Genomic DNA, 17,483 nt, shown 5'->3' on the forward strand with positions numbered 1-17,483 from the left:
CAGAATAACACACCCAGTGGAAATATTAAAAAACCGCTTTTCTCTTCGAATACTGGACCAATTGCTTTGAAATTTCCAGTGGTTAAAGATTAATTTCTTTGCTAGAAGGCTATTACTTTTATTTATTTCAAAATTTTGCGTGAATTCTATGAAATTTGATATTTCGTCTAAAATTTTACTGTATCATTTTTTATCCATGGGAACACGGATTTTAGTCAGTGTCATGACTGGCTGTACGTTTTGATTCTGCAAAATTCTTGCTACTGGAAATTCAGAACTTTTTTTTCGCTATGACGTCATCAAAATTATTGCCACTGGGTGGCGCTACGTGTCCTTATATTGAAGCATAGCTCTCTTGTTACGATGACTGTTATTTTGGTTGACGAAAAAATAAATCTCTCTCTCTCATTCTATTCGTCGATCGTCTTTCTCCGTGTATCTTCTCTAAACATTAAAATGAGGCGCAGTTGACTTTAACGTCGCACCCAGCTGTACCACAAGTCACTTCCTTGTTTATATCTGCAAACTTCATGTAGCCGCTCGGCTTTCTTTTCACTCAGAGATAGTTTTTGAGCCGGCTGGTAAACCATACTTGTACAAATATGGGTCCACATTCGCTGATTTTCGCAGTTTCGAGATCTGTTTGTCATATTCCATTATTGTGTTTACAAAATTTTGGTATGAATCAGATAATTCAACAGTGAATTTGCTTTTAAAAATGTCTCAATCCTGCCGTAAATATATACTAATAGGTCCAGCCCAGTGGTTCCCAACCACCGTGACGCGGCACATTTGTGTGCCGCGGAATGATTATTGGTGTGTCGCAAAGAGATTTCATTTTCTATTTTATTTCACATGATTCTAATTTTCAATAGTTAGGTGAAAGTAAGCATATCGACTTACAGACACGCATTTTAATTTAAAACTTGGAAAGAAGACGAGAGTAAACTAAGCTGCTCAGGTATTTAGTCATACTATAAGCCGAGTACTGAAAACGCTTTTTCACGTCGGGTGACGTCGTGAACCTTCTATACAACTGTTTATTTACATACCGTACTCTGTATTGAATTAACCATGTCGCTGATACTTAGTTCCCAGGCTTGATCAATAAAAGTAGCATTCGGTATCATATTTTAGCATGAGGCGTAGCTTGGAACGGATAGACGAATCTCATCTGATCTTCTTTGTTTTTCATTATTTTATAGCAAAATTGCTTTATGTATAGAAAATGTTCATGTTTTGTGATGTACCGCCATTATTTAAAGAGTCCAATAGTGTGCCGCGATATAAAAAAAATGGTTGGGAATCGCTGGTCTGGTCGTCAATCGAAAACAGTACCAACAACGGAACAGATAATTTTTATGGGGTCAAGGGTCGGGATAATAGCAATTGTGATGATTTCTCTGGTTGACAAACAAATGTACAATCTGCCCTGGATCAGAGTTTATAGTCACTTTGCCCTGGATGGCATGGATTTTCAATAGAGCATCGCACCGATTAAGAAGGATTTTCTATGTATGAAGAATTCATTTATTGGTGTTGTTCTAATACGATTCAGGACCTTAGCATGATACTGAATAAGAGTATTTAGTTGTTCTGGTACTGTACCGGTACTGGATTCATTTATTGGTGTTGTTCTAATACGATTCAGGGGATCTAGTATAGTTTAGTACCACAAGTACTTCCAGTGGGCGTAGCATAACGATTTTTGCATATGTTATTCCTAACCCTCACCTGACTATGCCATCCAAAAATTACGTCACTACGACGTCACCAATCACCATCACGTCATAGGGATTGCCAAAGTATAATTACGATCGCCCGAAATGGCATCTGCGCCGCCGATAAGAACTTGCTAAAGCCGGCGATCTCTCTCCTATCGTGATCGTTGCGACGAGAAAACGAGAGAAATAGCTTGCTCGATTTCGGGATCGTCTGCGCGTTTTGGACAACCATCCGCATACTTCGGTGGTCCTTATTACGCCACTGTGACGTCGGAATGATGTAATTTTTTGGTGACGTAGTGAGGTGTGGGTTAGGATTGACATATGCAAAAATTGTCGAGCCAGGCCAACTAGAGAGTGGAAGTGGTGACTCCTCATCGGCCCATGGGCCGGGGCAACGGCCCATCAAATTGGGCCGCGGCCCATAGCCTGATGGGCCGAGGCCCATCAAGTTGTGTAAAGAAACTATTCACTTGGCTAACACAGACAGTCCCCAAACTCATAATAGAACTATAATGTGAAAAATCTGAACAAAATTTTGCCCTAACCCTAACCTGGTACACATACTACAGGAGTTTATTTTTTGGTTCGAATATTGACAATTTTGTAAAAATTGAAAATTTTGGTAACATAATTGAATTTTTCCTGACGGGGCCGCGGCCCATAGCTTGATGGGCCACGGCCCATGTGGCCCAATTAGATGGGCCGTGGCCCCGGCCCATGGGTCGTAGAGGAGTCACCACCCCTGTAGCAACTAGAAGTGGATGTGGTACTAAACTATACCAGACCCCGATTCAGGACCTTAGCATGATACTGAATAAGAGTATTTAGTTGTTCTGGTACTGTACTGGTATTAAAGCTGTACCGTTGGCGCGGCGGTGTGGCTCAACGGGCTAAGCGTTAGGAATACGCTCGCCACCGCAACTCTAAGTACTCTGCGTGGGTTCGCAGGTTCGAATCCCATGCATGGATGGTCATGTGCAAGAGGATTGCTGGACTCCTCGTCGTCGTTGGGTGGTTCACGTAACCGCTGGTCGGTTACGGCTTCCTCCACCGCCAAGTCCATGCTTCCTAGAACGAACAATATAACTAATTCCATACCCGACTTGGAATGGTAACCGGACAAGAGGCCGTGGTTCGCCATCTCCTCTCCCCCTGGATAAATATGTAAATCCTAACATCACAATCACGTCATAGAGCTTGCCAAATATACGCACGATCGACCGAAATGGCATTGGCGCCGACGATAAAGAACTGACTGACGTTATCGGTCTCTCTCCTATTGGAATCATTGCAACGAGAGAACTAACTGTTCGATTTCGGGTGCTCGTTTGCGCGTCTGGATGGCAGTTCGTATTGTTTAAAGGGCTATGCCCTACTGAAACTTGACTAAGCATACATGAATTCACACCTAGGAAAAACCATTGAATTGTAAATATTGTGGAAAATGTTTCAACCGAATTGCAAATTTGAAAAAAAAATTCTTTAGTTCACACTGGAGGTACCCTTACGCTTCTAAAGAATGTGGAAAAGGTTATCCAACGTCACATGATTTAAATATTCACATGCGAATTCTTACAGTAATCAAATCCTATGGAAAATGTTTTACGGTTGTTGGAAATTTGGCAACACATACCGGTACTCGACTACACACCGCGGTAAAACCCTTAACTTGCAAACATTGCTGAAAGCCTTATTGGATATTTGAAAATTCATATTGCAATTGACACTGAAGAAAAACCTTATGCTTGTGAACAGTGTGGCAAAGGGTTTACGACGTCCAGTGAAATGAAGGTTCATGAGATAATGATACACACAGTAATTAATCCATATGAATGCAAATTCTGTGGGGAGTGATTTGCGAGGGCTGGACATTTGAAAAGACATACCCTAATTCACATTGGGGAAAAGCCATTCAACTGTGAACTTCGCGGAAAATGTTTTACACAAATTGCAAATTTGAAATATCGTACTTTAATTCACACTGGAGAACAATTACACTTCTGACCAGTGTTAAAAAACAACATTGAGTAGTATGAATAGACTTGCACTAATTCAAACATTGTAAATAATTTTATACTCACAAATGATTCCAACTAGGAGCTACCGGGAAAAAACAAATGAGTAATACCATGAAGTTAAATCCCACTCAATCATGCATATATAGATATAGACAAAACTTTCGGTTTAGTTTGTTTGATCACGATGCATGCACACAATGCAAGTTACTTTTTCTCCATTTATCTGCCATCTTTGCATGTTGAGATTTCTGGTTGTGATCTTATGTGTATAGAATTCGATAGATATAGAATAACCGGACAAGACGCCGTGGTTAACCCTATGATTAAGCCATCTTATCGCCTTCCCTCTCCTTTGTCAAACCATTGATGGTTTCCACCTTTTCCAACAACTGAATATTTCCAATCCACTGATCGTGTGACCTGCTGGTATTGGTGGGTGCATTGTTGCTGCAGCATATAATCAGAAATTCGCAAAGGTACCGAGCCGTAATTTAATAAGAAACAGACTAATGCGCAAATCGATTGTTAAATCAGCAGCTATTCGTTATCATGATTACAGCCACTGTCCACAGAATAAACATACCAAGCCCGGAACCAATTGAAATAAAGTGTATACTGTGACACAAACATCGAAAGGTATTAGTACAGTGCTCAATTTGTAGTTATATATGCTGCATCTGCTAACTTTATTATTTTCAACTTTCTTCCCCTTCTGGTCCCGATCCAAACATCGCCGCTATTTCCTCGTCAACAAAACTTTCATGATGAGGGTTATTTCTACATGGCTAGACTATATTACCACACAGTATGTTTATTGACTATTACTCAATTTGAATTTTAACCCTTGGATTGGTGTCAAACACATTAGTTTTAAAAGCTGTTTACATTTTTTCTCGGCGTATTATGTCCCAATAGTTAATTCAGTGTCAAGTAATATTGTTCCTTTTTTATCACAGATTTGTTTAACCATATGAATCAAGATGGTTTTACATGATTACGAAGATTCCAGCCATTTGCGGCATCATCGGAAGCACAGGGAACCATTAAAGTCAACACAAGAAGAAGATTTTCTTGAAAGAAGAAGAGAGGAAAGGGAGAGAATCGGAGAGTTAGGTACTGCGAACGTTTGGGCTGAATCACCAAAATCTCAGGAAATATTCTCTTTTTCCGATACAAGCAGTCATAATAAACAGAAAAGTAGTGAAGATATTAAAGCAGACAAAGGTAAAAAAAGAAAGAAGAAAAAGAAAAAACGGGATTCCAGTTCAGATTCTGAACCTAAACGTAGCAAGCATAAATCAAAAAAGAGGAAGCACAAGAGCAAACATAAACATAAGAAGAAAAAATCAAAGTTAGAATCTAGTGATTCATCTGATGTTAACGAAGAGGAAAATTGGGAAGAAAGAGGTCCAGAATCATCCGGATCTACAGACAAGTCCGAGATGACAGTGCCAGATGTTGGTATAGATGCCCCATCAACGTCTGTTGCTGTAGTAAAGGAGGAAGTGGTCATTGGCCCACTGCCAAACACACAAGAGGGTGATGGTTTCAGCAAGCCTCTTGACTATGGGCATGCTTTGTTACCAGGAGAAGGTGCTGCTATGGCAGCTTTTGTTGCAGAAGGAAAAAGAATTCCAAGGAGAGGTGAAATTGGACTCACTAGTAATGAAATAACATCGTTTGAAGATGTTGGTTATGTCATGAGTGGGAGTCGACATAGAAGAATGGAGGCCGTCAGACTGCGAAAAGAAAACCAGATATACAGTGCCGATGAAAAGCGAGCTCTAGCATCATTTAATAAACAGGAAAGGGACAAGAGGGAATCTAGAATATTAAGTTCATTTAGGGAACTCGTTAAGGACAAAATGAAGCAATGAATCATAAAGACTCAAAATAGTGGATTCCTATCATGGTTTGAGGTCCATACTACATAAGATCAAGTTTGTGGATGTGGGTGGGCATTACTTTTGACTATAATCCTATCATCTATTGGTCTGATATTGTTAGCCTAACACGCTCGAGGTTAAACACTATGTTGCTCATGGTAAATTTTTTAAGTGTATGTGACTGCATCTCCTGTTGGTCATTTTATACATCTGAATGAATAGTGTCAAATTTTTATTAAAATATGTCGGGTTTGTGCACTTTTTTTTAACGTTGTACATTGCGCATGTGTTGGATTGGCAAAGTACAGGCTTCACATTTTAGCCATGCTTCAAATGATTTGCAGTGTTAAAAGTGCTTTAATACCACTTGACTGAGCATTCGATTTAAAAACGCTTGCGCAAGTTCACCATAGAGTGTCCACATAGCTAACTAAGTTACAGCTTCCCCTACCGACCACCAAAAAGATGATTTGATTTGTACAAATTTATTTTATTTATATTTTCATCATATTATTAAAGTATCAATTACCGTAAATAAAATTGACAGAGTGGGAAATTATATGCAAGATTTTTACAGGACAGGTCTGGAGGATAAAATCATGAATATATCCCATGATACAGTGATCTTTCCATCCTCCCCAATTATTCTTTTTAGGAAGCTGATAAGCTCAGTGAAAGCATCGGTTTGCTGCTCTGTTTCTGCTAGTTTACGATAACCAGACCATGTTGAAATGTAACCTTGAAGCTCCTGCAGAGACCAATCTCTAATGATTTTCATCGAATCTTCACGAACTTTTTCCTTACATGGCAGCGCATCATAAAATTCACTCAAATAGTTGTCAATATGCTTTCGTCTGGGATGGAAAAGACACTTTTTATAAAATGTCTGAAACGCTTCATTGCACTCGTCGCTTTTACGAGAGGTTGATATTCTAGCAGTGCTGTAACCATAGGTTGCCATGCATCCATGTGATACTAAGACCCTTTTGCATTCTTTAAAGTAGGCGTCCCAATCAAGCCAGTGAACTGATTGAGCACAGCAAATCAATTCAACAGAGTTGTCACGAAGAGGAATGTCCTCCCCATTTCCCACTTTATATTCAATATTTTCAAATTTGTTGGCTTTCGAAGCTACGCGAATTTGCTCTTCACTTGGATCTAGACCAGTAATTTTCTTGCAATGTTTCGCATAAAGTGGAGTTGACTGTCCACTCCCACAACCTACATCCACCAAATGGGTGCAAAGATTTGTACGCATCGAACTAGATCTTTTGGATTTAAGGTAATTAATAGCAGTCTCTGCAACTTCTTTTGGCCATGTTGGTCTATGCTTAGCATATGCTTCAATATGGGATTTGTCCTCGAACAATCTAATCATGTTTTTCAGTGAGTTTTGGACAATTTTAACCATTGTATCCCTTGAGGTTCAACAAAAATAAAATGTTCAAATAATATAGTCAGGTGCTGTTCATGCTTTAGGAAAGTATGTGAAAATCTCTCTCTCAACGTCAGCAATTAATTGCGAACCTGTTGATGCTGGAATATTCCAGCTAAGGTAAACCTGTTTCCCAGTTTTTTTCGACAACTTCGATGCTAACGTATGGGACTGAATGTTAGAGATGTCGCCCTGCAGAAAAACGCTAGTAGGTGTATCGCTGTACTTCGTTAGAGCCGCCATAACCATATTTGTCATGGAAATTTTACTATCATTTACCCATACCATACAACTGTCTTTCATATCTAGGACATGTACTTGAAAGTGCCCACCACCGGCTGATATCATAAGATGTCTAATTCCCAAAGGAGACGAAGCGTCGCACATGCTGAACTCCCCGACGTGCGACCGTGGAGAAGTTGCGCCTTGGTGGATGCCTGCCACCAGTGGAAAAAGTGAGGTCAAAGTTTGCAGTGTGGATATGAAATCCTTGACTGAAAGCTGTGGTCGTTTCCCTGAGCATGGAGTTTCACTTTTTTCAACGAAAACATGAGCAATAAGTTAACCAGACGCTCAAACAGATTTCAACTGACATTCCCTCTCACCCGCCGAGCAACGATTTTTTCGCCTATTGCGTAAGAGGATTGCTGGACTCTTCGCCGCCGTAGGGTAGTTCACGTAACCGCTGGACGCTGGTCGGTTACGGTTTCCTCCAACATCAAGTCCATGCTTCCGAAAACAAATAACTGGCTAACTAATCTCATACCAGACCTGAAAACCCGACGAGAGGCTGTGCGTCGCCCTTTTATTATTAAGCCGTCTTATCGGCTTCCCTCTCCCTTGGAATAAATATGTAAATCTTATCCTACACCGACTAAGCAAGATGTCAAAGGTTGCATTATTTCATCCATGGCACTTTCTTCACTCAGACAGATTTTAAGGTTTGGTCGTACCACTCGCTCGGCGTTTGTGTTGGTCAGCGGTAGCAGTGCTTACCAGATTTTTGTTGTGTAACGCTACATTCAGCTTCATGGCTGCCTATATTAAATACCATGTAACCTAATGAATGAAAAGCACGTTTTGCTGATTTGCGCAGGAAATGCTCCCTCCAGCCAAGTTCAAAATTTTTATCTTAAGGCCCCAAGCACACATGAAGCCCAACCATCGGAATGAATCGATGATTGAAGAACTTTTCTGATAAACTTGTCATTTTCGGCCATGCCGATCAATTTCTTCCATTTATTTTTTTCATGTGCAATGCTAATTTTGGCAAATGATATCCAAGACAACCCCAGAGTAATAAACCTAAGTGCACATAGTCTGGCTAATCATTAAGCTCATGACGATTTTTACATCAAAAGATCAAATCTATATATACTTTAAAGATGTAAATTGTTTTCGATGTGGCCACTATGAACAGTTGAAATCAGCTGCTCAATTAGACCTATACTCACTGCCTTTTTATAATTTTCCTGCGTATACATAAAATATCAGTTCTCCAGACAGGCCACACTAAGATTGATCGATTCGGTAATAATAATTTCAACACTAACGCTCAGCAAGGTAAATAGTCTTTTGCAACACACGTTAAAAAAGAGGTTCTACTTTGAATTAGAAAAAAAATATTTTAGAATCACCCACATACTGAACTGACACCTACTATGAACAAAAAATAAGCCAGTCCTGTACTGTTTTTAAAAAGTGAGCATAAATCAAATAAATACAAGCCAATTCATAATCTTAAATCTCACTTTCATGAACAAATTCAATACATACACTAACAGCAGCAGACAATTTTATATCAATTTCAACTGAAACCATCAATAATTGCGACATCATAAGTGCATATCTACATCCCACAACAAATAAATTAGATGAGAAGAGTGCGATTCTACCATTTCAATAGTTCACAAATTAAATACGAATGTGGTAGTATCAGGTCTTTTTTATCCAATAAAAGCTTCAGGTTTCATAACTTAAAATTTACCTTACAGCAGTCCACCTTTTGTACATTTCCAGAATCCCACCCACGCAAAATGAATTCAGGGCCCAATAAATTATTAATAATTGAAAACGAAATATATATCATGTGGTTGGTGCTTCAGCTGCGGCAGTCTTGGAAACTACAGCATCCCCATTGTCTTTCGCACATTCAACCTTGTTCTTCTTTTTCTTCTTCTTTTTACCTGACGATGCAGTAGGATCTGGAGGGGGATACTTGTCTGAACATGGTAACTTCCTGATTGACATAAATTGCTGCAAAATTTCTGGTGTGACCTATAAAATAAAAGATAGAAAATCGATGAACCTGATCGCATCTACTGCTAGTGATTCGCAAGTATGCAACCTAGTTAACAATAACAGGTGTGGCGTGCTATAACTTTTCTGCTTTGGTATGTATTGTACTGGATTAATATTCATGTATTCTGCGCCTCTGTCAATATGCTTACTTAATGTTTATGCTATCTCATTTTTCTGATTTAACAATTGCCAATTACAATAACACCAATCGTGTCATAAATTATCGTTCTAATTAAAACATACAATAGCATGATAATAACAAACCTTTTTTCTTTCCTCTTGATGTGTCGCAACAAGAGGTTGCAATATTGAAATTAGTTCTTTCTTCAATTCTCCTGTCAGCATTTTTCCACTTGAATAATCCTACGAAGAGAACAATGCCATATTACTTCTTTACAATGTCCAACTCATGGTATACTAATTACTCCTTGTGCTAAATTGTTGTGGCTGTTGGGCTACTCTGTTGTTTAATGGTAATGTGTTTAATATCAGCTATGGGCAAGAAACTAACAGGAAGGGGGGGATATTTCAACGAACTACAAACATAATGAAACACCTTTAGTTACTAAAGATTTAACCAAAAATGAGTACTAATTTATAGGTACAAAAAAATCACATTTAACTACCGTATTTTACGAACCATAAGGCGCACTTTAAACCATTTTTTCCCTCAAAAACTGACCGTGCGCCCTATAAGGTAGTACTTCATTGGGAATAGTATGTGCAACAAGATGGAGGACACCTGGACATAGTAATGTGTACCAGGTTAGGGTTAGGCCATAATTTTATTCCAATTTTCCTTATTTTAGTTCTATCACGAGTTCGAGGACTAGCCAAGTGACTTCCATAGTATTTGTACCTGAAATTATGGCCTACACCTAACCTGATACACATACTACGTTCCGGTGTCCGCCATCTTGTTGCACATACTACGGGAGTACCCTTCATTGCCTATACTCACAGCTAGTACCGGAATTGCTCCCCAAACAGATGCATCTTGTGTACTAGTTTTATTGACAGTGCGCCTTTTGGTCAGTAGAATATAGCACTTGGTATGAACCTAGTTCTGGGTATAATATTCCGAAGTGTAATTATTGAAAATTATGAAGGAATAGAAATATTATCCAATATACCTCTCTAATTTGTTCTAAACGTTCATTATCTTCCAAAAAGAACTTCAGATATTGATATGAAACATCAACTTCACAATCTCCCCCATGCTGCCTATGTTCTTCTATTGTGTCTCTCCCTCCGGAAAATGCATATCTATTGATCTTAAAATGGAAATTATAACATAAAAGATCTTCAATGATAAAATTCACCTTATTGTTAACTTATACAGTTCTTTTGCACAGTTTTTAATTCCTAGTAGTAATTGTAACAGAGCATACATACTTTGTTCTTCACTTGATTTGGAGTGTCCGTTAAAAATATAGATGAGGTTGGATCACTGGAACTCATTTTAGTTTGAGCTCCTTGCAATGCAGGAAAAAAAACAGAGTGTAGAAGTGCAGGTTTTTGAAATTTCAATCTCGGTGCAACATCTCTTGTCATACGGAAATATGGATCCTATTGAAACATAAAAATTTGGTCAAGAAATTGCCAATTCAATTTTGGTTCAAATGTTTCTTCAATTTCAAACTTATTTTCGGGTTTTGAGTGGAGTCAAAATCGCCTTCTTCCTGGTAACCAGAATTAGTGGTAAATTGTGGCAACTGCTAACCCTTCCTTTTAATACTAGTATAAAAAGGGTTAGCCTGTATTCCTGTGGAGACCTAATCAAATGAGAGTATTATTGGGCGAGGTAGTTTCATAAAAATTCCAGAAAAATAAAATATAAACCTGGTCTATTGCACATGGTATCAAACATGGAATATCCTTCCTCCCATTAAATATGTGAGGAAAACTCGTTGAAAAGGAAGGAGCGGCTTGAATAGCGGGGAAACTGATTTTACCTGAACACAAAAAGGAAGATTAAATATCTGATAATATATACCATGATAGCTTGGAGTCAAAAATTTATAGTCTTACCAATACAATCGCTGTCACCAAATCCAAATATTCCTCTTGCCTGATTAAATGTCACACATTTTTCTACTCTTTTCATATTCCAGTAAAAATCTTTACAGGATCTGTGAAGAAAAAAATTGGATGAAATCTGATAGAAATTGAACACAACTTGAAATGGTTTAATATACATGAGATAAAATGATGAAAGATGTAACAAAGTTTGTGTAACAAAAAATTATACAGTACATAGTCTTGTTTTCCAGTATATAGAAAAATACCATGTACAAATATGAAATTCGCCACAAATCATGTTGCAGACCAAAACATATGTGAGAAATAGCTAGCTATCTTGTTAAAACATGTTTTTCATTTAACATAGCACTTCATCATTTATAGATATTGAAAAGTTGCACCAGCTGAAAATTTTCCCCTTTTCCTAAGAAAAATGACAAAACCCACCCAATATAATCCAAATCTGAAAATATGAAAGTTTTGTCGGGATCGAATCCGCACGCAATTATATCTTTCGCATTTTCTTTTGAAAGCTCATAACATTCTTCGAGTGTCAAATCTTTCCATAGGAATTTTTCATCATCAGTTAACTGTACAACAACAGGAACATCAAATGCCTCTTGTAAATATCTGAATTATAAATAAAAAATTGAAAGCACAACTGAAATTTAGTTCTTCTTATCAAAGATTTTTGTGAAGCTGTATTGTTTGGAAATAACAAAAATATCTGAAGCATTTAGCTCAAAACAAAGTTACTTAAAACACTATTCAAAACAACAGTTGATTCTATTCAAAAATGAGGTTTCCTTATTTCAGATATGAACATCTCTGTGTGGCACTGTTGATAGCAAAGTTCCATCGGTAAGTAAATATATACAAATACCGAAATAAAAAATTGGTCAACAATTTTTTACCACAAAAATTTCTTTAAATCTTTCAATTAATTTGACTATTACAAGCATTCTAAAATTTGAATTGATCCAATGACTGGCAAACCAAATATACATAAATCATAATAATGATGGCAATTCAATTACGCCATGGAAAGTATTAATTACATGAAAAGTTCAAGAAACACAATTTTTCATTAAAGTAGTATAAAAATAGATAAGTACAGGATACTATAATTCACACGTCACTGATATTATTAAAAATTGGCCCATATTTGCAGACTAAAATCATATTTAACAACTTGATAAAATGTCCCGAAGGCATGGAAAAATGATTACAATCGATACAATGTTGTAAAGAATTTTTTGAAATACAGTGGATTGTCCTAATTAATATTATGTGATGAAGCTCATATATTATTTCTTGCCAAAAACATAACTTGAGCAATTTTTCGGCCATTAGACTGTTTTTCTTTGAGATATTAGTGTCATAGGTTCTCATTGAGCACAATGACGTAGAAACTGCATACTATACATAAGAAAAACACTAATATGATAGAAAATAACCCATAATTCAACCACTGATCAAATTTCACTAATATAACGATATATTTCATAACATGAACCTTTCTTTAAATAATTAGGTCCATAATATCTACGACTACATATATATAATAAACACTAAGTCTTCTTTAGTAATTTCAAGTCCTATTCATAAAACAAGTTGTTCATGATATAGTCAAGGTTTCATACTCGTCCATGGTTATGAGAAGAGCGAGGCGGTTAGAGATCTGATTCAATTTAAACTGCTTATAGTTTTGATATTGCTATTATGATGAGTTATTACTTATCGATCTCGATCGATATGTTACGCGATATCTTGCGAAAGCGAGGTTGAATCTGCTCCAAATTTTGCATGTGCATTCATCATGTCTCGGAGCACAAGCCTATCGATTTGGGATGAGTTATGTCGTGAAAATTAGCGAGTCATTAATAGGGATGGGCAATATAGAATACCGAATCCGGAGGATTCGAATCCCAAAGTATTCGAATCCAACAGGATCCGATAACAGGATTCGGTTTCCGCCTCTCCGGCGCCATGCGTCGATTTTTGCATTTCGGGTTTCTAAATATCAATTAAAGACGAGCGTTTTTCTCGCGTGGAAATCTCTCTCGTTTAACTAGTCTTGCGTCTGCTCGGAAAGAACCCGTAAAATCGGTAAACTTCAAACACTGTAATCTCAATCAGCGTATTCTGGACAGAAAGTCTGCGAAGTACATCTCATGGCGAAGACTCGTTATTGCACCATTTTTGCGTTTTCGCCGGGCGTCAATTTTTGTATTTCGGATTTCTAATTTATCAATTAAAGACGAGCGTTCTTTCTCGCGCGGAAATTTCTCTCGTTTAATTAAAAATCGGTAAACATCAAACACAGTAATCCAATCGGCGTATCCTGGACAAGAAGTCGTGAAGTACACCTTACGACGAAGACTCGTTATTGCACCATTTTTTGCGTTTTCCTGCTTTGCTATCTAGCGAGGGTTTAATAATAATAATTATTTGTGCCGACTTACTGGCGATATTACGATAATCTGATTGCAACAATCTTCAATTGTTTACAGGCGTGCCTTGCTTCATTTTACATTACTGTAAATGATTTTCCGCGACCGGCGAGTTTTTCCCAGAAAATGATGCATGTAAATCAAAAGCCAGGCGTAAAATGTTATGACATTACTTGCGATTAATTTAAATCAAATATTATTACTTTTATTACACCAGTTTCCGAAATACAAAGTTATATCGCATAACACGACGATCTGTCGCATTTAAATTTCACTCCCAAAAGATTACATATCTTTCGGTCCGTTTCTATCGTTCAAGATAGACGCACGTTTGATCGAGTGTCTGTAGTAATTTTATTCGCCGATAAACTTAAAAAAAGATGCCGCATCTGGCGAAAATAGTTACGTATTGAGGTTGAGTAGAGCCAAGTCTGGGTAGATAATGATATGTAACAATAATAATAGAAATTGAATTCGTCTTCAGATGATGTTAACTAATAACTAACTACGAAATCGCATTTACGGGAACCTTGTTTTGCACGTCTTGATCGCACAGAATAATAAGTTGATTTTAATTGATAGTGGTTAAATTTAATATTTTACACCGGTGCATAGGTTGCAGTGGCCACACGCTGGTCCTGCATCTAATTAATTCTCAGCGGGTGTGTTTTAGTACACTCGACACTCTATAACATTAATAATGATTTAATGCCGTTTCATATCTATTTTTGTATTTAACCGCTTACTATTAAAGTGTTTGAAGCGTAATTTAGCATATAAGTATTTAGAGATTACATACATTTGGAACAATTGAAAGCAAAAATATAGTAATATTCTTAGATTTCATTGTCCTGGGAAATGCCTGTTTAGTATCAAATCCAATGTTAAGGACATTTCCAAATAAATAATACATTTATAGTAATACATTTATAATTTTTTGACATCTAAATCCAGCAATCAGGAAAATTCCCTCTATTTGAATAAGTATGAAAATAGAATAGGATTCGGTATTCTGGATTCGATTTGACTATCCTAGAATATTCTAGAATAGTAAATTATTCTACATTGCCCATCCCTAGTCATTAATTAATAATGATGGGACACGCGGTGTCGCTATTGACTCAGCAAGGAATCGAAACTGCAGATCGATAAGTCGGCGGTCTCCGATCGCTATCTAGTTTACCTTGTCATTATGAAAGGTATAAGATGTCCCAAATGCATTGCCTGTGATGAAGGTCCTCGGCCAGTGTACAAATAGAAGGGTTTTCCTTGTTCATACAAATCTAAGATGCGATGCATTTCCCTATAAGTGTAGTACAGGAAAAAATGTTATTGTGTGTAAACAAAATACTAAAACAATTATTTCCAAAATCATGCCGACTAAAACACCTTTCTTTGTTATTGTAAATAAACATATGAAAATGACATGAACTGAACTTCATAGCAATTCCAATTTTGTTTTTATGACCAAGATAAAATGGTTTCGAAAATTAGCATTGCAAGATCACAGTAGTATGGTAATTTTTCACACATAAATTTCCTCTTCAAAATAAACATTTTCTTATTTATTACATGAATTATTTCTGATTCTTTTTCCATTGTCAACCACAATACACATAGTTCTTTCTAAATTCAGATATTTTCCAGAAATATTTTGTGAGTAAATCTTGTAACATAGACCAACCGTGAATTTCTGTTAAAAAATAACAAACCTGTGTGAGAAAAAGAGTCCTCTTTTGATGAAATGATGAACTTTTCTACCAGATTTTGAAGTTATTTGTTCAATTCTATCAATAAGTGTTTGATCGACTTTACTTGATCCGAATCTCTCTGTATCAAATGAATAATTCAAAAATTAGATTTCATGAGAAAAACATAGACATTATGGGTTTCTGCACTGTAAAGAGACACAATGATAAAAAATAAAACAAAAAAATTTCCATTTCAAAAATTTACAATCAACTCTAGCTTTATGGCAATTTCTACTTTAACTCCAGTTCCGAGGAAATCAAAATTTGATAATAAAAACTTTTGGCAAAAGCAAGCCTACTATAAAAAACATACGCAAGCCTTTTTTAGTCAACCTAATTTTTTCTGTAAAAAAATTGGATATCACCAATCACCATGAAATCTCTGAAATTCCAACTTCGACAATTCTAAATGAAAATACGACTCCAGCTCAAGACTCCAACGAAAGTCCGTCTCGACAGCCCTGTATACAATTCTACAACACAAGATTGAAAGATACTAAATACTTGGAAGAAAAAACTTACTAATTAATTTATCGTAATCAACCCCTTTTGAACTACTGGACTGTACTTCCCATGGATTAACAATATCTTCTTCAACCACACTTTCTCCATTTTCTTTGATCCCATTCTCAAGTTTATTTTGTTCCGTCATTGTCTGATTGTGGTTATTCTAAGGTTAAGCTATTTAAAAATAAAATTAAGTTATTTCTGAATTCATTGTTCGTACATAAATTAAAAAGACAGTTTATCAGAAGTTATGAAACCAACTCCTGGTTTTGAATGACTTCTGGAGTGCATAACAGATAGAGTAGATTTAATTTGATCTCATCTTCCATGAATATAATGCACTAGCTAATAATTTGACATAGGAAAAAAAGAGAAATGGCGGCACCAGCATTCCTATGTTCAGATGTTTGGATGAGATTAGAGATTATTCCGATTAGTTGTACATCAACCCTATTACAGAAATATCATATTAATAATATACTTCATTACTAATCTTTCAATCATTATCGTATTACAACCAAGCTTTTATAAAATTTTAGAAATTTTCAACTTTACTGAAATAGTTTATAACAATTACGGTACATCAGTTTAAGTCTGCCAGTTCATTAATTACCACTTCTGCACTTGCTACACACATTTGTAAACCTGTAAACTGGCAGAGACATTCTCCATCTCAATTATTTAGCAAAGCTTTCTAAACATTCAATATAATATCAGAATAATAAGGATAGGATTTACATATTTATCCCGGGGGAGAGGAAAGGCGATAAGACGGCTTATCCATATGGCGAACCACGGCCTCTCCACCCAACGACGGCGAGGAGTCCAGCAATCCTCTCGCACATAACCATCCCTGCATGGGATTCGAACCTGTGAACCCACGCAGAATAATTAGAGGTGCGGTGGCGAGCGTATTCCTAACGCTTAACCCGTTGAGCCACACCGCCGCATAAAACATTTCACTCTGTTATTCAAATAAACAGATTCTAATCAACAGCGAAACATGTCCCAAACATGCTTGTCTTTTAAAAATTTATCTTTTTTTTTAATTTGAAATCAAGACAATAAACTTATTATTAAAACTCTGAGCACATGAGCGTATTACTGCAGCGGTCCGCCCGACTGAGTCTTTCTTATTCTAATGTCTTTAGCGAACTACAAAATGTTAGACAAATCGATTAATAGTACCGTATGTTGTAGCAGTATGTCTGTAAACTCGTGTGTAATACTGTAATCTGTAAAGATATCAACTGCTGAAAGAACTATTACAATATTATAACTCCAAATATCTAAATACTCAACGTACTCGTACCACTATCAAATTCTCGTCATTATGTGGAAAGATAAAAGTTCACACAACCACAGCCGAGTAATATGAATACA

The 17,483-nt window shown here is 36.7% G+C and overlaps 3 protein-coding genes across 6 annotated transcripts; 1 reads left to right on the forward strand and 2 right to left on the reverse strand.

The window, feature by feature from the left end:
* The first annotated feature begins 940 nt into the window (after window positions 1-940).
* LOC120331057 (uncharacterized) lies at window positions 941-5,894 on the forward strand. Of its 4 annotated transcripts, none has more exons than XM_039398082.2 (2): window positions 941-961; window positions 4,702-5,894. In XM_039398082.2, the coding sequence occupies exon 2, from the start codon at window positions 4,726-4,728 to the stop codon at window positions 5,620-5,622; it is 897 nt and encodes a 298-aa protein (XP_039254016.2). In that variant the 5' UTR covers window positions 941-961; window positions 4,702-4,725; the 3' UTR covers window positions 5,623-5,894. The 4 variants fall into 4 exon arrangements, with proteins under 4 accessions (XP_039254016.2, XP_077969577.1, XP_077969579.1 ...); XM_078113451.1 differs by lacking the exon at window positions 941-961 and adding an exon at window positions 1,365-1,515; XM_078113453.1 differs by lacking the exon at window positions 941-961 and adding an exon at window positions 4,119-4,221.
* A 242-nt stretch (window positions 5,895-6,136) lies between these two features.
* LOC120331058 (putative methyltransferase DDB_G0268948) lies at window positions 6,137-7,184 on the reverse strand. Its single transcript, XM_039398083.2, has one exon. It carries the CDS (start codon window positions 7,040-7,042, stop codon window positions 6,203-6,205), a length of 840 nt encoding a protein of 279 aa, XP_039254017.2. The 5' UTR covers window positions 7,043-7,184; the 3' UTR covers window positions 6,137-6,202.
* A 1,563-nt stretch (window positions 7,185-8,747) lies between these two features.
* Window positions 8,748-16,299, reverse strand: LOC120331436 (tryptophan--tRNA ligase, cytoplasmic-like). Its single transcript, XM_039398518.2, has 10 exons — window positions 16,116-16,299; window positions 15,555-15,672; window positions 15,026-15,145; window positions 11,837-12,019; window positions 11,399-11,499; window positions 11,210-11,322; window positions 10,763-10,936; window positions 10,501-10,641; window positions 9,632-9,730; window positions 8,748-9,343 (listed from the first exon to the last, which is right to left on the reverse strand). The coding sequence occupies exons 1-10, from the start codon at window positions 16,243-16,245 to the stop codon at window positions 9,152-9,154; spliced, it is 1,371 nt and encodes a 456-aa protein (XP_039254452.2). The 5' UTR covers window positions 16,246-16,299; the 3' UTR covers window positions 8,748-9,151.
* Window positions 16,300-17,483: the final 1,184 nt, after the last annotated feature.

Source organism: Styela clava, chromosome 6, assembly GCF_964204865.1.
Source record: "Styela clava chromosome 6, kaStyClav1.hap1.2, whole genome shotgun sequence".
In the NCBI taxonomy this organism is placed as follows: Eukaryota; Metazoa; Chordata; class Ascidiacea; order Stolidobranchia; family Styelidae; genus Styela; species Styela clava.